The sequence below is a fragment of the Ipomoea triloba genome, chromosome 15, assembly GCF_003576645.1.
Source record: "Ipomoea triloba cultivar NCNSP0323 chromosome 15, ASM357664v1".
Lineage (NCBI taxonomy): Eukaryota > Viridiplantae > Streptophyta > Magnoliopsida > Solanales > Convolvulaceae > Ipomoea > Ipomoea triloba.
In genome coordinates, this window is record NC_044930.1 from 22980877 (window position 1) to 23001864 (window position 20988).

A 20988-nucleotide genomic window follows, 5' to 3' on the forward strand; every position below is an offset into this window, starting at 1 on the left:
AAGAATGCATGCTTTAGTACCTCATGTGCTGGATTTTCTGGTGCAGATTCTGGAATAGGCTAAGAGTCTAGAATAGGTTGAGATTGTGCTTCATTTGCATTATGTGATGATGGAGTTGGCTAAAATGAAAAATCAATGCAATTAGATAGGTATAACTATTAAAGTACTCATGGTCAATAACAATAATGATTACCTGATTGCCATTCAAAGGACATTTTCTACTATTATGGCCTTTTTGTCTACACTTGGTGCAATGCAAAGTCACATGTGTCATTGAAAGATGAATCTCATCTACTATAAATCGATTTGCACCTCTTAGTTTTGTTGAATCTCATATGCTCCCTTTTTCCTTAATTTTTTTTTTTTTTTTTGCATTCTAGCTCTTACAGTGTAGACAGGTGGTAGTGGTGCCACTCTTTGTGTTTCAGACCATCCATTAGGACAAGCCATAAAATTTATGTATCTTCCATAAACTGCCAAGTATGTTTCCTTTGTGTAAGAGACATTAACATATTCAATAGGGCATTGTTTTTTTTTTATCCATATTGCAGCAACAACATATTTGCAGGGAATTATAGTCACATCCTACTTCTTGTAAGAACACATTCTTCTTCCCAAATCTACCTTCTCATGTTCATCTGTATACATCTTCTTCACTTCAAATAACATCAAGTCACACTGAATAGGCATATATCATCCAGCAACTTTCTCAATGGCAAATAATCTTTTAAATATATTTGGGCAGATTGGGCATTTCCACTTGATTGTTGGAAAAATGAGTGATGATGAGTGTACGGGTGTGAAATGTCGTCCTCAGGGGATTGGGGTTTATGACACACAATATGCAATTACAACTAAGCACTAGCTTAAGTAAATCAACAATAGGGATGACAACGGGGCGGGGCGGGGAATGGAAAATAGTCCCCATCCCCGTCCCCACGAGGAATTAGGCGGGGACGGGGAATTCAATTCTTAGTCAACATCTTAAATTAATGTAATTTTAATTTTTAAAATTATGGTTTTAATTATATATATATATATATATATATATATATATATATATATATATATATTAATTTTTAAATAATTTTTAATTATAATAATTATTCGGGGACGGGGCGGGGCGGGGAGGGTTATCCCCGTCCCCGTCCCCGATCCCCGAAATTTTTCCCCAGACAGGGACGGGGCACATTGCCATCCCTAATCAACAAGAAGCTAAGAAAACAACAACTTTAAGGAAATAGTAAGACTAACACATATACACAAAGATAAACACAAAATAAAGAAATATGACTAAAGCTATGGATCATTATCTTCTAGATGCATAACACAACCTAAGGATTGCGAAAAAATCACACAACCAAGGAACTGAGGGGATGCGCGTAGGAATCCTAATCTATAAGTCACTCTCGTGATAAATAAACAAGGATTATAACACAAAGCATCTTAAACACCCCCCCCCCCCCCCCCCCCCCCCCCCCCCCCCCCCCCCCCCCNCCCCCCCCCAATTTCCCCCATTTTTATAGGAAAATCGGGTTTATGCAAGGAGTGGCTTGGAATCTTGACCCAACTCTCATTGAGGCCAAGAATCATCCAACACATGCTAATGAATGTTGTACACCAACATTAATAATAGTCAAGAATATCTAATCAATAAAGAAATACAACCCTAGCTCAAGCCCATAAAATAACTAGTCATGATTAAATAGCATAAATAACACAAGAACATAAGTGCAAAACATAAACATTGCAAGATAAAGAAATAAAAGGGAAAAGAAAACTTATGTATTGAAATGGATGGTAAATCTTGAAATTCAAGTGTTGAATCCTTGGTTACAAGCTTCAAATATGTTTAAAACTCTAAATCTAAGCTTAATCTAACCAAAAAATATGAAAGAAAGTGAAAGGAAGTGTCTAGGGTTCAACCATGGGTCAAAACCGAGTTAAAATTTCTCAAAACAAGCTTAAATAGTGAATAGGGGTGGGTGACACGGCTGTGTCGTGTAGGTGGCCGTTTCCCAGACTTTTGAAACTGCCTGAGAGCACTGTAAATCGGCAAAAAACCCACGTCCACTTACACGGCCGTGCAGGTGGCCGTGTACCTCCTCTCTAGAAATTGCATTTCTAGCTTCTAACTACTTCGACTTCTAGGCTATTTTTCAACCCAAAATAAAATTTATTGGCTTTTGTGATCTTCAACAAAGTTGTAACCCTTCAAGTTGGCTTTCCAATGGCTCAGAAAGCACCTCATTTGAACATTTATAGGCTGAGATATGGTCAAAATACAAAACAGCGGCAAATTTGGATGAAATCTGTAAGTTTGGAAGATTTTGACTGCTTTGGCTTCCTTTTTAAGCTTTAATGTCTTTATAAGAGTTGTATATCTTTGAGTCTTCTTTCTAATGGCACATAAATCACTCAATTTGGATATTTCTACGTCGGGGTATCGTCCAAATAGCGAACACCGACCAATCTATGCAAGAATTTCAGCTTTTTGGCACTTGTTCCATTTTTTTCCTGGCAGAAGGGTCAAATAGGCCCATCTACTACTAGCAAGTGTTTAATTCACACATTGAATTAAAATAAAATCTAATTTGACACATTAACTCCTAACAAAATTTCACTAAGCATTATTTACAGGTCTTCTGTAGGTACCAATTCCAAAAAGCTTACGTGTAATTTAACTAAAAAAAAATTTGTTGACGTGGAATTTACAAAGCACACGTATCGGTCAATTCTTCATCTTGCTGCCTGAAATGCTCTTGCGACTCCCAAAGGAAACTCCGGCGAAGAATTATCTCTACAATTAACACAAACGCAAACATTTTTCATAGATAACCTGCTAAAACATACATAGATATACTGCCAAATTATTGCCCTAAACTGTAAACCAAAACAGAACAGAGTTAACATAAGTATATGTGATCCAATGGACAAAACCAAAGGCCTTATGATGTATAGTTGCATTTGTTGAGAGCTTGGGTCACTTTTGGACCCGACTCATGTACAGAACTCTTTTTATTCAATGATACACAAAGATTTTAGAGAAAAAAAAAACAGAACAGAGTTCACACTTCCTAAGCAGCAACACCGTTCTCAACCACAACACCACCAGCCACCACCTCTTCTCCTCCGCGACGCTCTACTGCCTCCTTACCCTCAGCCCTTTCCTCCACTACCTCCTCCCTCCCCTAATCCCTTTGCTCACCATCACCATTCAATTTCCAGCAGTTCAACACAATATGCTCAAATTGCCTACAACATCTACAGAATTTTGGAACCTTCTCAAACTTAATTTGCTGCCAAAATCCTTTCGATTTCCCATTTCTACTCAATTTCAATCCAAATTCGATTCAATATTGGTTTAGATGCATCAATCTCCAGCCTCGCCTTAGCCACACTCGGCCTCGTCTTCCGGTTTGTAGCAGCGTCTACGTCAACTAGTCTCCCCATCGGAGAACAAATACGAGAGATTGACTGAAAATTGAACAAATGGAAAGGTAATCTAGGTAATTGAATCCATACTAGTGTTAGAGGTGAGTCATGCCAATCCGGAGTTCATCTCGTGAGCCAAGTCCTAGCTCCATCCACCATTACCTGACTTCTCATCAACGCCTTTCGAAATCTGCTTCGAGTGAGAATCGCAACAAAATTGTGTGTCTATCCAATGATCCAACCTGAATCTCGCCTTCTAAGGGAATAATTGCTCCAATCTTCGCCCTAATTTCTCCTAGCTGCGGCCTCTCCTTCGCAAATTTTGCAATCAGAGTGCGATTCCCTTCTGCCTCAACCATCATATCGATCCATTCTAACTTCGTGAACTGCACCGTCAGCTTCGATTCATCGCGATCGTATTTTGGATCGCACCGTGGATTTGCGTCAATGGCGTAGATGGCGAAAATGGGTTTTCATTTTTTTGTTTTTTAATGCCGTAGATGGCGATCGTATTTTGGATTGCACCGTCATAATTTGGGAATGAGTTTTGGGGAAAATGGGTTTTCATTTTTGTTTTTTTAACGCCATGTAAACAATTCTATGTAATCAAAACCGGGCCAAGTCATCGCAAATGGGGTGGTAACCTACGAAAAAAGCTCATCGAACAATTTTATGAGGTAAGTGTGCTTGGTTACAATATATTTTAAATTGGGGTGTGAATTGAACACTTGCTAGTAGTAAATGGGCCTATTTGTCCCTTATGTCTTTTTTCCTTGGTTTACCCATATGATCAAAACCATTAAAAATATCACTCTTAGGCTCCCTTGGAAGCGTTGCATCCATCTCCATAGCTTCTCTTTGACTCCCATGGACTCCAAATGCATCCAAAATGTTCTTTTTGACTCTAGTTCCCTTCAAAATGCATGAAAATATTCATCTTTGCTTCCAAATCCAAACTCCTTGCAAAATAACACAGTTTAGTCCTAATCTCATTAAATTTGGAATGATCATTAAGCAAAATGGCTTAGTGAAAAAGGGAAAAATATAAGCAAATAAGCACTTATCATAGCTCCAAAAACTTGTTGAAATAATCTTCAATGTCTGGTTTCAAAAAAAATCTCCAATGTCTCCTTAAATTGCAACCCTAAAAAGCTTCATGGACTTTAATGCTTGCCTCTTAGTTACAGTAAAATGCTCATCAGTACATACTTTGGTCCTAAACTCCTTGGTTGTCCATGTAGACTTTGGGTCTAACCTAAGAGTGATTGACCATTGGCATCCATTTTGTTTGTAATTCGCCATACACCTCACCTTATCATATTTGCAGAAGTTTAAATCCTTCCCATTCTTAAGAGCATAATACAGTATGGCCTCTTTAAAATCAGCTTTAGTAGCAAATTTTAATCCAATACTAAATACAAAGCATTTCATGTCAGTACTAGCCCTAAAATGGGGCTATTTCTCTGTTTCTCCTTCTCCATCACTACCATATGGTAACCCTTCATCAGAATATTCAACCTCTTTTGTAAATATTTTGCCCTGCAACTTGTTCTTGACCCACACCTTTAGAACTTGCCAATACACCATTATACTCCACAGTTGGACCAATTGATTTGGCAAATTTAATGTCATCAAGCCTACCTCTATTGCAATCATCATCACCTTCTTCATTGTAATCAATATTACAATCATACAATACATCCTCACTACCGTCATCTTCTTCATTGTAATCAATATTGCAATCATAAAACACATCCTCACTAACCTCCTCTTCACTTATTGCATCCAATTCACCCAAACCAACCCATAAATTAACTTCTCTTGCCTTACCTTCAAAATCTATTAAATCCCAGGCCTCTAAATCTGAAATCACCTTAGTCGATTTATCCCCAACCAATGCATATAAATTGCAATCATCAATGTTGTACCTTAAGTCATTAAGTAGATCTTTAACAGTCATAAAATCCATTCATCTACTTCAACATTGTCAAAGTAATCTGTGTAGCCTCCTAAATAGGTAGTAGGTCCATAATGACTTAACTTTCCCCCATGTCTTATCTTAACTGTAAATAGTTTATTTTCTTCTCCTGATTTCAGTAGTTAAACAAAAAAAAAAATGAGAAAACACCAATAACTCAATTCAATATGTGATCCCCAACAACAATTAAATATACATGGTCCCTAATAAAGACAACAAAGGACATGCCAATGTTTACATAGCAACATTTCGATGTATTAAATAAAGAACCTACACTAAAGCAATCAATAAAACAATAAAGTTGGAAAGTACGTGGTCCCTACCATTACCACCAGAATACAATTCAAAACAATTACAGTAAACTTGACGAACTATCGTAGGCTCCCAAATTAAACCCTTACAAACGCAGTAACGGGAGTAAGGATCGTTCCCACGAGGAGTAACTAGTTTAATTCTTGTGCTTAAGAAAATGATGGAGATTTGGTATATAACGAGAATAAAAATCAAATAAAAGAAAAATTGATGAAGAACAAAATATTGAAAGCACTTAGAATAGAAAACATTGGTTAGTCAATATCCAACATCCGAATTTAGCACTGATCATTAATTCCAAAAGTAACTAATACACACTTGAATATTTGTCGTGAAATTATTTCATTCCCGTTTTCCCGTAGTTGCAGGTAACTAAAGCACATGCGGTTTAATTACCCATAACTACTAAATAATCTAAGACAAACATTATAGATTTAATTTAGTAGTAGCAATAGAAATTAGGAAAATCGGCAAACTAAAATCGATCTATTGGTCTCTAGGTCGAGATTCATGAGGTAATTAGGTTTGAAAAATAATCAAAGTTCATGTTGTAATTTTTTTGGGCTTAAATTAGAAAAGAAAAAGTTTGGGGTGTAAATTGAATTAAAAAGTAGAGCTATGAGGTTGGTGTGTAAATACTTGAAGGAGGGGGTAAAGGAGAAGGGAAAGCTTGGAGGCTAAAGTGCGATAAGACATAAGATATATGGAGGCTAAAGTGCGATAAGACATAAGATATATTGTGTTATAGCGCAAAGTGTAGGAAATGAGAGTGATTATAGATTGTTTGACAAATAAGTTAAAAACAGAGTCAATTTTGATGAACAATATGGTATATGGCATTTTGTAGTTGGCTCGGCTACTAGATGTGTCGGTATTGTCCCCGCACTCGATCAACGCTGTAGAGAAAATGTCTTGAATTTATAGGCTTGGTGTAGTCACTATAATGTTGTTCATTTGTTCAATTGGAGAAAACAGACACTAGAGGATGTTGGACATATATCTTTGTGGACCAAAGTTGCAAATATTGAAAAGACTACTACAAGTGTTATCATGACCGCAAATTGAGTTTGTATGAATTATCAATTATCAATACAGTACAACAATTAATAATTTACAAGGAGAAAATATCCTTTTTAAAAAACTCACTTTAACACCATGTAAAAATTAAAAAAAAAAAAAAAAAGAAGTTAATTTGGACTCTAATTCTATACCGACTTAGTGCATTAGTTGAAATCATATCAAATTATCAACTCTCAACAATATGAGTATTTTAATGTTTATATGTCATGATTTGATTGACAAATACAAATTTTCATAAAATTGAAGGCAATATAAAACTTTTGGAAATGCCACATTATCTAAAAACATTTCTTGAACTAAACAAGTCTTTGCCATACTATGGGAGCAATAACATGTCTTATAAGATTCTGTATCAAGAATTTTGTTCTTGGATTAGAAAATTTAAAATCTGTCTTACCCCGAAACCTAACAACTCGGTCGTTGTAGTATAGTGGTGAGTATTCCCGCCTGTCACGCGGGTGACCCGGGTTCGATCCCCGGCAACGGCGTAGTATCTTTTCTTTTAAACTTTGACTACCTTCCTTCAAAACTACCTTTCTTCAAAACGACGTCGTCAAGTGGCGATGCGAACCAGGCAACCAGCATTTATGTTTTTTTGGGGGAGAAATTGATAATCACTGAACGCTGAGGAGGGATTATCAAAACGACGTCGTCAAGTGGCGATACGAACCAGCAACCAGCATTTATGTTTTTTTGGGGGAGAAATTGATAATCACTGGACGCTGAGGAGGGATTGATATTCACACACAGAGGCTGAGAGATGGGATTGGGGGAACCGTCGAGGGAGTCTGGAAATGCTACGGCGAGCAGTGAAGATGTAGGAGGATCTAGTGGCGGCGGCAGCGGCGGAGTTAGGAGCTTTCCGCTGGGTCAGCAACCGGAGATTATGAGAGCAGCTGAGAAGGATGAGCAATACACTTTCTTCGTATATGAGGCCTGCCGCGATGCTTTTCGCCACCTCTTCGGTTCGTATTTCTCAATTCATTTATTCATTTTGCGAAGCTATGGCCTATTGCCTTCTTTTACTTTCCTATTCCTCTTCCTCAGGTACACGGGTTGCTGTAGCATACCAGAATGAGGTAAACCCTTCACTTATTTACTTCTTATTCGCTACTCATGCAATTTTACACTTTACAATGCTATCCAGAGTCAAAGAAGTTTTGTTACTCCACTTTTTCTGACATTTGGCTTTTCATGCTCTGCAGACAAAACTCCTTGGCCAAATGCTTTACTTTTTACTCACAACTGGTGCTGGAAAGCAAACATTAGGAGAAGAATACTGCGACATTACTCAGGTGTGTGAATCATTTTAGACCTTAAGCATTTCAGTTTGTCTTTACCTACATCCATATTTGTATGTACTAGTTTAGTTATGAGGCATGCAATTGAGGCAAGTAACAGGAGATTTGAATTGTTGCCAAACACATTTATAACCCCAAGCAAGGTATAGTTCCTTGGGCACAGATGTTTATGCTTGTTATGAGTTATTAAAGTAGGTTCTCCGGGCCAACTACTATGTAGTGTGATGGCACTTTGTTATCATTCCAAATGGGTGGTCACAGGATTGAACCTCTGGTGGTGGGGGCATTAATTCTTTGAGCTGAAAAAGATTGAGAAAGTATAGAGCAGATAGTACCTTGAATCATGAGTGTTTTCAAAAAAAAAAAGAAAGCAGGTTCTCCACAACATTTATCCTAGGTGTTTTAGCTATTTTAGTATCTGTATGTCACTCATATAGGCCTTTATATTGTGTAATTTATAACTATTTTTTGAATATGAATGTCCGATCATGATTGAGTTTACAGGTTGCAGGACCATATGGCCTTCCTCCAACACCGGCAAGACGGGCTCTTTTTATCTTTTATCAGACTGCAGTTCCATACCTTGCTGAAAGAGTCAGGTGCTATGTTCTTCAACTTTTGCTGATATTATTGGGTTATTCTTTCTTTTTATCCTATCAGTGGAAAATGCTGTTTGGTTAACCAAAATAAGAGTTGCTTATTTGTCTGTTTGTAGCTCTAGGATTGCTTCCCAAGGCATCACCCTGGACGACCCATTTGATGACAGTTATCCATTCAGTGTTGCTTCTGAGTTGAGCAGCCGGGTTGAGGCATCCTCGGCTACTGAGATTGCATCTTCTTCGACATCAAGAGCACACCCATCAGTTTTATCAAGATTTAAAACAAAGATAAGGGAGTGTTGGCTATATGCCGTTCAGAGGTGGCCCTCAGTATGCTCCCTTCCATGTAAATTGCTTGTTACATAAATATAGCATAGATTTATTAAACTGATAATGTGCTTTTTCTTGGAAAAATTTTAAATTCTGATGTGTCTTCTATCTTCTTAATCTTAAAGTCCTGTATATAGAACTTGTCTTGAGTTTCTTATGTTTTGTATTACTACATTTGAAATCTTTTGCTATCGGAGAACAATGGGAATCACTACAGTATTTTTCCTCAACTAACTTATCCATCTCTGCTCTTTTATCTAGATGCTTCCTTTAGCTCGTGAGATTCTGCAATTGGTTATCCGCGCTAACCTCATGTTCTTCTATTTTGAAGGTGGTTTTTTGGAACATAACTCATATATAGTGAACACTTGGTAGTTTTTAAAAATAAATTCCTATTGTCTTTTTGATTGTCATTGTGACAGGGCTTTACTATCACTTATCAAAACGAGCGTCAGGCATTCGTTATGTGTTCATTGGGAAACCAACAAACCAAAGGCCCAGGTATATAAATGCTTCAGAAAACCCTTGGGAAAGCACTTCTATCTTTATGTATCTGAGCCATTGCTCTTTTCTCTTTTCATAAACTTTTCTATTACTGTGAATATTTGTACTATATATATTATGTTGTCAACTTATAACTACATTTGATATAATCCCTTTTATTATTAAGTAGAGATAGGCATACAAACTAGGTTTACCTTTGATATAAATATATAATCCCTTTCGTCTTTTCAAACCATGTCTGATGTTTCTTTCCTATTTGTGTATTCTATTGCCACTGACTCACTGTGTAGTCATCTCAGTGAATATAAATTTTCATTATGATCATAAAATCTGAATTGGACAACTTTGTCATGTTCCTGTGTCTTTTCATTCTTCATGTATCATGTATTTATGTGGTGCAGATATCAAATACTGGGGTTTTTCCTTCTCGTTCAGCTATGCATCCTTGCTGCTGAAGGACTGCGGCGGCGTAGTAATTTATCATCAATTGCAGCCTCTGCTCAACAAACACCTTTTGGAACCTACCAAACTTCATCAGGTCATATATTTGTTATTATATAGCCATCATTGTCATCCTTCCACATTCTTTTTCTTATTGCATTAGATAAATGTTTCTTAGCATCACAATTGGATACCTCTCAGTTGACTTTCACAATTTTCTTGTTGGGTACACTTGAGGGGGATGAGTAGATGGGATTTGGACTTGAGACCAAATGGTCCAAATGTCTGGAAAGTGGCTTGTCTACCGCTAGGCTAACACCAGAACTTTGAATTTTATGTTTCTTTAATATTAATGATTGGTTTTGACAAAGGTGGATTTGTTTTCTTCCTAGGAGATTTTATAATCACATTCTCTATGCATGTTACTTTTCATTGGTTCAAAATCACAACTGAAAGGGATTAAGGAAACAGAGAACTGGTTAAGTTTGGCTGCTTAATTGTTCTTTCAAGTGAAATTGATCTGAATAGCCAAAAAACTATTTTACCATTATCTCAGAGTTACCTTCATTTATCCATACAGGCTTCTGTTTGTTTTTATGTAAACCTAGGATGCGTGTCTGCTAATTTAACTCATGCTAACCCTTGCATATTGGTACTACAGGGCGTGGTGTGCCTGTTTTGAACGAAGAAGGCAATTTAATTACTGCAGGCTCTGAAAAGGGTAGTTTTGTCTCAGAACCCTCATCAACTTCAGAGGTAGTTTCTGCTCTACCTTTGATTTTCACCTTTTCTAGCCATCTATTAGTTGAGATACCATATTGAAAAGAAAAATGGAAATTAAATTGCCTTCTTCGTGAGTATTATTTTCCCCTATTTATTTGTGCTAGCTTGCCTGTCATAAAGAAATCATGAATTTTTGAGTTCTGAGCTAATAAACTGTACCCTTCTATTAAAATGCAATTGCCTTTTTCTTACTTGAAAACAGTCTCAAGCAAGTGGACTAAGCAAATGTACTCTTTGCCTGAGCAGTCGCCAGCATCCCACTGCCACACCTTGTGGCCACGTATTTTGCTGGTATTGATGTCTAGAGAGCCCTGTTTTAGTGTCTTTCTTTTCTTTTCTTATCCTCAAATTAATATCCTATCCCCGAGGCTCCTTTTCTGAGAGGAACCCTCGTTTTCGTTTTTTGCCTTTATGGATCTGCTATGCCCTAATTGTAGGAACTGCATAATGGAGTGGTGCAACGAGAAGCCCGAATGCCCTCTTTGCCGTTCTCCGGCAACGCATTCCAGCTTAGTGTGCCTATATCATTCAGATTTCTAGCTCACTACCACAAGTGAACCCGCGAGTTTTTCAAGTTCGAATATGCTTTTAAAGAAATTGAGCAGTAGCAACTAGCAAGCCATTTTGGTGAATGGCATGGCAGAATAAAAGCATCATGAGTAGCAGTAGCAGAGTTGGAATTATGGTTTCCTCCTTGGCAATTAGATGTTGGAACTTCTTTCTTCCTTTGATGTTTCATGTTTGTTTGTTGTTTAGGGGTGGGAAGAATGCAGAAGAAAATGAAGATACTGTGGAGACGTAATAGTGTATACTGTCAATGTATTAAATATTAATGTTAAAAAATTTATATACTATTATTTTTAAAAAATATTTTAATATAATTAAGATTTTAACATTTAATTTAATATTAATATTTTGCATATATTTTACATATAAAATACTAGTAATATAATATATACTCCGTAACTAAATAAGAACATGAATAATTCTCTTCAAAAAAAAAGAAAGAACATGAATAATTATGCCAGTTGAGAATGTAGACTTAAAAAAATGAAACAAAGATATGAAATTTTACCCTTTTGTACAATTGGATCATCTATTCGTCTAGACCAGAGGAAATAATTTCTTCTTGGCATCACATGGGCAAAACACTAGCAAAAAAAATAATTTCTTCTCAGCATCACATGGGCAAAACACTAGCAAAAAAAAATCGCTAACTCTTAATTTAATGTGTTTTATCTGGGGTAGTTGATAAAAAAAAAAAAGTTAATTGCATAATTTTTGTGTGTTTAAGGTCACAATTACATTCTTTTGTTCAATTGAAAGTATAAAAAGTTTATTTATTTATTCTTTTTTTAAGAAAAAGAGGAATGTAGATCATAGTTTCATCAGGACCGTCAAAATATACTACGCATCTCCCGCCGTCCAACCCGTACTTAGACGTTCGATTCGTTTACACTTTTCAGTTTACAGTACCGGAAACGACTTACTGGTGGCAACTCTAGGGTTTTCGCGGAGCAATTTTCGGAAGCAAATCTTGCGTCGCCGCATCCCTACCTAAAATCATGGCAACTAACACGAGCAAGAAGAGAAAGGTTTTTCTCTTCGGTTTATAAATGTATTATGTGTGTGCATGTAATATATCTCAGTTTTAATTTTTATTTTTAATTTTTAATTTTTTAAAAAATGTTTGTGTTAGTTAACTGATATGTAGTGTGTAGTTCGTAGCTGATGGAGTGTTTTTCGCCGAGCTGAACGAAGTGCTGACGAGAGAGCTTGCCCAGGATGGCTACTCTGGAGATCATCATCAAAGCCACTCGTACTCAGAATGTTCTCGGTATGCACTAATACCTTATATTCTACTGCAATAATCGATAGGATTTCCCGATTTTGTTTTGATTCTTTAGTATAAAGATTAGAATGTAGTGTTCGAGGTTATCTTTTTGTCCATTTTATTTTTGCTTACATTCTTCACTTCTTAATTTTTCTAGGATAATATTTTTGTAGGATTTATATGCACAGATAAGCTCGTCCAGTCGTCTTAATGGAAGTACTACCATGTCATTTTCGGTATAAAATTTTTGAAACAGTTAGATCTTGTGTATTTAGGGTTGAAATATTGCATGAAAAGTAAAATTTCCAAAGTAGATAACGGTAGGGTGAAATGTTCCTAATAAATGCAAATATTGAAGTGTGGTTCTAGATAAATGGAAACAAATCACTGGACACATCTTTCGCTCCCTTTTGGATGTCTGTGGAACTGTGGAAGTATGTATGAGCTATTGAAAGCAATTATTTTACATGTTTTTTCCTTTACTTTATCATTCTGGTTTGTAACATCGTTTTTCTTGTTTGTACTTTCAAGGTGATAAGGGTAGGAGAATTAGGGAGTTAACTTCACTTGTTCAGAAGCATTTCAAGTTTGAAGATAACAGTGTGGAGCTTTATGTTGACAAAATGAGCCATTGCTCAGGCAGAGTCACTACGGTATAAATTACTTGGAGGCCTAGCTGTCCGCAGGTTTGTGTTCATGGAAACTACCATTCTATCATGTAGGCAGTTTAGGGTTTGATTTATTATATTTGGATAGCCACTTGGAAGAATTTTAATTTAATTATGTGGAAGTCATCTTTACAGCGAGTTGGTTTCTACTAGTACCTATCTCGTGTCTGAGGGTGACCATATGTACCAATCCCTTCTGCAATCAATCCAAGGAAATCCTTCTACTCCTTGGAGGATGAACATATCACATATGGATGGGGAGAAATGATTAAGGAATAGAATTTCATATTAAGGAAAAAGTTTGTTCTTTGTGGCATCTAGACCAAGATACAATTTTTTTGTTTTAAAAAAATATAAATATAAACATATCCTGAAGCAAAATTTTCAGATCAATATTTTTGCCTAGACCAAGATACAAGGTTTTTTTTTTTTTTTTTTCAGCAATCTTTGATGTCTTCTGATTACATTGAACATTAAGTTCTCAAATTTTTTGGGCTCTTGATTCATCTTACACAATCTGGTTAAATCGATAGATGTGTAAGCTATTTTAAGTCAAGTGGTGTTTGTTAGACATAGTGGAATAAATTAAGGAATATTATTAGGGTAGTTGAACATTATCAGGGATAAGAGCGATTAGGCTCCTGCATTTAAGTTCCAAACATGATAATGTTCCAACGGTTTTTTGATGGAAAACGGAAATGTGACAAAATGTAGTGTAGGTGACACAAATAGAAAGTTTTTGAAAAGGTGACAAGAAAGGGAAAAACGAGTTTGGGAAATGCGTGTGGCGTCAGAAACGCATTTCCCAAACAAGGATGAATTTTTTTTTCGAAACGTCAACGTCAGACGCGTTTCGCAAATGCAATGTATTTTATACTTTAGACGCATTTCCCAGACGCGTCTGAGGCATTTTGTCACAGTGTACCATACACACTCAAATGCGTATCACGTATTATACGAGATATGCATTTTTCCAAATGCGTATGGCCTCACCGGAAACCGGCGAACCCATACGCGAATGGGAAATGCGTTTCTCATGATACGCGTTGAGAGCTCGACATACAAGCTCGAGCGTATGAACGACACAAAAAATGAACTGAAAGGAGGGTGGATCGCCTTACACTTTTGACATTACTGGAAATACTTAACTAAATGTTCTGAATTCCAGCCACACCCGGGTAAGGGCCGAGGCCGTATTAATGCTCCACACATTGCGCGGTCTCTTGTCACACCTCTATGATCGAGCGATAGTCCGGGCGGCCCCAACACAACTCCTCATCGCGGGGCGAGACAAGACTCAACATCACATCCTCTGCTGGCACATCCCCCTGGAGTAAGGAGACTGAAGGAGGGACGGAAACGGGCCAACCTGGAGGAGCGGCGGGCATAGCAAAGGTGGAGCCCATCGGGGCAGCAAAGCCAGGCGCTGGGATATCCGCCGTATTGGACACCGAGCTGTAACGGCTTTGCCGAACCGGCACCTGTTCCGGAGGGGAAGCCCGAGGCGAAGGGCGTGGCGCGCGTGACCGGCTGGGTTTTCCACGGCGAGGCCTTTTGCTGTTTTTGCTCTTAAAAGCCCTGAGGAGCGCGCGAGTGTCTTCGGCCATCACTGAAACACGCAAGGGTAAGCAAGTCTTATGTACCGAGCGAAGCAAGAAAATAAAATCATGAAAGGAATGAACCACGGTAGTCGGGGTCGGACGCACCGGACGATGACTCCTCGTCCTCAACTACGTTGCCCTCGGAACCTCCAGACTCCCCGGAGGACAACACTAACACCCTGGGGACGAGGGACTGAGGGGGAGGTGGGAGCGGCAGACCATGCACGCAGCCTATACTGCGCAGGGCCTCGGGAGTGACTAGGGGCTCCGTGCAAACCCCTCGTTGACCGTTAAAGAAAGCACTCAGATAGGTGGGAAGGTGAGGTATGTTGTCGACCTTGGCTTTGGAGAGGTACCCCCAGGGGAGCCAAGGTCGACAACATACCTCACCTTCCCACCTATCTGAGTGCTTTCTTTAACGGTCAACGAGGGGTTTGCACGGAGCCCCTGGTCACTCCCGAGGCCCTCCGCAGTATAGGCTGCGTGCGTGGTCCGCCGCTCCCACCTCCCCCTCAGTCTCTCATCCCCAGGGTGTTAGTGTTGTCCTCTGGGGAGTCTCGAGGGCAACGTAGTTGAGGACGAGGAGTCATCGTCCGACCCCGACTACCGTGGTTCGTTCCTTTCTCATGATTTTATTTTCTTGCTTCGCTCGGTACATAAGACTTGCTTACCCTTGCGTGTTTCAGTGATGGCCGAAGACACTCGCGCGCTCCTCAGGGCTTTTAAGAGCAAAAACAGCAAAAGGCCTCGCCGTGGAAAACCCAGCCGGTCACGCGCGCCACGCCCTTCGCCTTGGGCTTCCCCTCCGGAACAGGTGCCGGTTCCGCGAAGCCGTCACAGCTCGGTGTCCACTACGGCGGATATTCCAGCGCCTGGCTTTGCTGCCCCGATGGGCTCCACCTTTGCTATGCCCGCCGCTCCTCCAGGTTGGCCCGTTTCCGTCCCTCCTTCAGTCTCCTTAGCAGAGGATGTGATGCTGAGTCCTGTCTCGCCCCGCGATGAGGAGTTGTGTCGAGGCCGCTCGGACTATCGCTCGTTCATAGAGGTATGACAAGAGACCGCGCAATGTGTGGAGCATTAATACGGCCTCAGCCTCCTACCCGGGTGTGGCTGGAATTCAGAACATATAGTTAAGTATTTCTAGTAATGTCAAAAGTGTAAGGCGGTCCGCCCTCCTTTCAGTTCATTTTTTGTGTCGTTCATACGCTCGAGCTTGTATGTCGAGCTCTCAACACGTATCACGAGAAACGCATTTCCAATTCGGGTATGGGTTCGCCGGTTTCCGGTGAGGCCATACACATTTGGAAAAATGCGTATCTCGTATAATACGTGATACGCATTTGAGTGCGTATGGTACACCGTGACAAAATACCTCAGATGCGTCTAAAGTATAAAATACAGTAGATGCATTTGCGAAACGCGTCTGACGTTGACGTTTCGGAAAAAAAATAATTCATCCTTGTTTGGGAAATGCGTTTCTGACGCCACACGCATTTCCAAACTCGTTTTTCCCTTTCTTGTCACCTTTTCATAAACTTACTGTTTTTGTCACCTACACTACATTTTGTCACATTTCAATCAAAAACCCATGTTCCACTACCCTAATAAGACTCCTTAATTTACTCCACTATGCCTAACAATGTTAAAATCACAAGTCCGTGACTTGTTAAAATATGAAAAGACAAAGGAAAATACTTAGGTAGACCTGGTCAACTGATCTATAGGTGGGTCTTAGAATTGACATATCAATAGAAGTTGCCATGTGGATTTTGTTGGTATACTACAGAATTGCTACCAACTTAAAAGAAAAAAAAATTAGACATTCATCTTCAATTCAAAAGAAGTATTGGGTTTGAAGTAGCAGAAAATTTTCTTATGATAATTTTCTCTTCAAGAGTTCTGATGTTAGCAGATGCCAGTAGAGGAAACTCCTTTTTGCATGTTCTTTTTCACCAAATTGAAATATGACCTAAACTCCAGAAGGTTTTAATATATTTGAAGCCATTGTTGTAAAAATCGCGCCTAGGTGCTAGGCGGCTGCCGGCCTCCTAGAAAATCACCAAAATTGGTGATTTATGCGGCCGGCTGCCTAGGCGCCTTAGGTGCCAACTTGGTTGCGGCCGGCAATTAGCTATTGTTACTTCTTCTTCTTCTTCTTCTTCTTTTTATTTTTTTATTTTTTTTTTTTTATGATGTCATTTTGAGTAAAAATCGACATCATCTACTTTAATATTGATACTTTGTGAGTTGTGACTTTGTGGAATTGTGTTTTGATTCTTTAAATTTTTATACAATTTACAATTCTATTTGTATTTTAGGTTAATATTAAATATTTTAGTATTAACTATTAAATAGTTTATTATTATCAAATCTTTAAAAAAATAAAATAATTTAAAATTTTTTTAAAAGATTTAGAAAAAGGCGCCTAGGCGCCCCCGGTTTCCCGAGGAACGCCTAGCGCTTTTTGCAACCTTGTTTGACGCCATTAGAGGTCCAAGAATCTTTTGTTCCTATTTTCTGAGTTCAATTATAATAATATATTTTCCAAAATAATTATACCATGGTTGATTGAATTTCTCAATTTTAATTAAAAATCAGCTGGCAGCAGTAACATACAAGATCCACATGGTCCCTTACCATTGATATTATCAATAGCCCCACTCAAGAGCTAAGTGTACCAGAGTATTTTCTGAAAGTAGAACTCAATTTGAAATGATTCCTGTTTCGTACCTGCCCAGATGCTGTAGTATTGTTGAACTGTGAAGTCTGAATTACCAACAGTAGATTTTCTAGTAGGGTTAATTTTCTCTCTAGATGAAATACATTAATCCATTTTTGTGTTGATATTTTTTCTGTCATTGCCATTGTATCTATTTATTCTAAAATTAAGTTGTAGTCTCTTGAATGAACTTTGCTGAAACTTAATTTGTGAATGATTGCATGTTTTATGCACTGTACATGTTTCAGGATACATAAATGTGTGCATAGACATGAATTAGTTGTACACAGCAAGTATATCCCCATATTTTAGTTACAAGTGAGGCAGTCTTTCAAGTAATGAGTTTGCTGAACCTATACCAAGAGTAAGGTGTTTGGCCATATACTCAATATAGGAGCTTAAAAATCAATCATACAAGACTCAGAATTTACTTATTGTAATGTAATCCATTAAGATGTTTGCCAAGCTGTTAGCCTTGCTTTTAGGGTAGTTGAAACTTTTGGTTTTTGCCAGGCTGATATGTAAGATGCCATAAATACTTACCTAATCTATGACTATGAGATTCTCATGGTCCAATAGGACCTTGAACTTTTCATCTACAAAAATATTGAGCTTCCCTAGTGTGATAAGGGCGGATCGAAAGACTTTTGTGGTTGAAGATTTTCAGGGTCACTAAGATCATGTGACATCATATGGTCTTAGACTAGGTAAGTATTTTTGAACTCTCAAAAATGTCTTCTGCATCATTGAATATTCAGGGAGTTGTGTAATACCATCATCTTTTCAACTGTGTATAACTTGTCTTTTAGGGCTTGCTATGGTGTCCTCAGATTTTTTATGTAGAGTGGTGCCAAGGGTTGTGAGGTTTGTCAGGAGATTCTGATCATCTAATGTTTTTCCCGGTGGATGATATTCGAGTCTTCTAATAGCCTTTTCCTTGGTTCTTTAGGTGATTGTCAGTGGGATGCTCCGTGCCCTGCCAAATCAATGAAGTTCAAGGATGGATATATGATATCCTCAGGGCAGCCTGTATAAAGGAATATATCGACTCTGCCGTTAGGCATGTCCTACTTAGACAGGTTAGCATTGTGCAAATTGGGTTCTTGACTTCTCTGTTCTTTCTAAATGGCAAGTTGTTTTAACCCATCATTATTCTCGGTCCATTACTTTGGTAGGGTGTACTTGGTATCAAGGTCAAAATTATGCTTGATTGGGATCCCAAGGGTAAGCAAGGCCCAGTGACTCCATTGCCTGATCTGGTGACCATTCATTCTCCTAAGGAGGAAGAAGCATATATTCCTTCGTTGATCGCTGCCCCTCCCATAATGGAAGCTCCTGTGGCATAGAACCGTTCTCTCCTTCCACACTGACAGTATCCCCAGAAGGGCAGAAGGGTTCATTTTTGTTACTGCTAATCCTTAAACCACACAAATTTGCAATACTAACATCTGACACAATCCGCAGTTAGATAGATGATTTAAGATCCAGATTAGTTACTTTTGTTTTTTCCTTTTCGGGAATACAAGGATTTCCTTGCATCAATTTGAGCGTTTGATCTGTAAGACTGTACAACTCCAGATATTAATTTTGCAGTTAAGAAGTTCATTTCATCAAGCCAAGCCACAACAGGTTAGTGTTTATTCTTCAAATTCATTGTACAGAAAAGCAATAAGAGTGACTGAGTTCCAAGTTTAGAATTTTGCACAATCCCTAAACGATTTGAGTTTGATTCGTTTACGACTCCTCTATGTTAAGAAGCCTAATGAAGCAAGTTGTGGGAATGTATGGTGCAATTGCTGTATCTGTGCAGAAGCACTGAAAGAGGAAGTGGGGGTGATTGAGTGCGGCTTGGCTTGGCTTGGTGGGATTGGAAGATGGATGTAAATAATGGAATTGAAGACCATTATATACGCGCAATGAAAGTGAGTTTGTTTGCAAGGCCACTCACACACACTCACTATGTAATGTATATGAGATTATGAGCCCAGTGAGTGGTGGTTTCTGCGAACGTGCAGGTTTTGGTTTTGGGGAGGAGGGCATGTGAAGAGGGTAATGATTAAACCTAGGAAAAAATGATTATCATATGAATGAATGCCCAAAAATCTTTAGATCTTATCAACTTTGACATCACACATGCCTCCTCCCTCGTCACAAGGCAGGCATGCAAATTCCCACCAACCTCACCTTCCAACTATACGGTTTACGATTCCAAGATTTTTTATTTTTTTTTGAAACACTTATGGGTTGCATAGTTCGATGTTGTTGCAATTCAATTACAACAAAATTTTTTGACCACTGAAATTATAGTAGTGCTTGGCTGGAGAGAATTGTAATTTCTCATTTTGTTGAATTGCAATTCAGACATTCCCCCATATGAATTGCAATTCAATGGGAAAAGGAAAGGGAGAAAGGAAGAAAAATACTTTTTCCCTTGATTATTAATAATATTATTATTACACAAATATATTTTAGTCTTTATACCACTTAGGCACTTATTACTTTTTCATTCTCAATAATTCTATTCCTTTCCTACCAAACAATGAAATTTGAATTCTTACTTTATTTCCACATTATTTCAACGTCCTGTTATAATTCTTTACAAGGTAATATTTGTTCTATATTTTTCAATCTCTTTCAACCTAAAGAATCAATACCTTTACAACCCATTTGAAATGGTAATAAAGGTGTCATCACATTATACAGTAGTTGGCCCGACCTCTAGAATAAATGATACTATCACATTTATTCATATACTACAATCCAATGCCTCCACACAAATCTGAATTGCATATTATATTTATTGTTAGATTGTGATTATTGCAAAATTGAGTTATTGTCAAGGCTAGTCGTGATATGTAACTAAGTTCTTAATTTTTAGGAGTTCAATTAGTGGTTTAAAGACTATACATACCCCGAAAACTAAACCTAAATCTTTTTGAATAAAAAAGTAATCATTATTATATGTAACTAAAGTAAGGTCTTGGACAAAAAACGAAATTGTTAATAACAAAAACTAAGCTTAAAACATTTTAAGTGAAATAAATCATCAATATTACTGCAATGTAACAATTTACACTACTGTAAGTCCATTTGTTTTTGAGGAAATTAAACAAAATTATTGATACCAAGAACTAAACCTAAATCGTTTTTAGCGAAATAAGCCGTAATTATTAATCACCCTAACACAACTATACTAACCCTAATGGTTTCATGATTCACTTTTGAGGTGTAATGAATAATGATCATGATCAGTTATAACATTATACAAACCAAATTAAAGTTTCTACATACCACAAGGACATTATATATATATATATATATATATATATATATGGAATTGGGTGAATAATGGAAGGTGAAGCATGCCCAAAAAGATGTGCTCATTGGGTTGTTAGCTTTGTGG

At 37.9% G+C, this 20988-nt stretch overlaps 1 protein-coding gene, 1 non-coding gene and 1 pseudogene across 2 annotated transcripts; all 3 read left to right on the forward strand.

Annotated features, from left to right (window-relative positions):
- Positions 1-7221: 7221 nt before the first annotated feature.
- On the forward strand, positions 7222-7293 carry TRNAD-GUC. The gene has a single exon. It is a non-coding gene; the product is annotated as a tRNA-Asp (tRNA).
- A 131-nt stretch (positions 7294-7424) lies between these two features.
- On the forward strand, positions 7425-11631 carry LOC116007661 (peroxisome biogenesis factor 10). Its single transcript, XM_031248396.1, has 11 exons — positions 7425-7770; positions 7853-7884; positions 8011-8100; positions 8611-8705; positions 8822-9035; positions 9297-9366; positions 9458-9536; positions 9941-10077; positions 10642-10736; positions 10966-11054; positions 11201-11631. Exons 1-11 carry the CDS (start codon positions 7566-7568, stop codon positions 11301-11303), a joined length of 1209 nt encoding a protein of 402 aa, XP_031104256.1. The 5' UTR covers positions 7425-7565; the 3' UTR covers positions 11304-11631.
- A 613-nt stretch (positions 11632-12244) lies between these two features.
- LOC116007690 lies at positions 12245-19292 on the forward strand (annotated as a pseudogene).
- The last annotated feature ends 1696 nt before the right edge of the window (positions 19293-20988 follow it).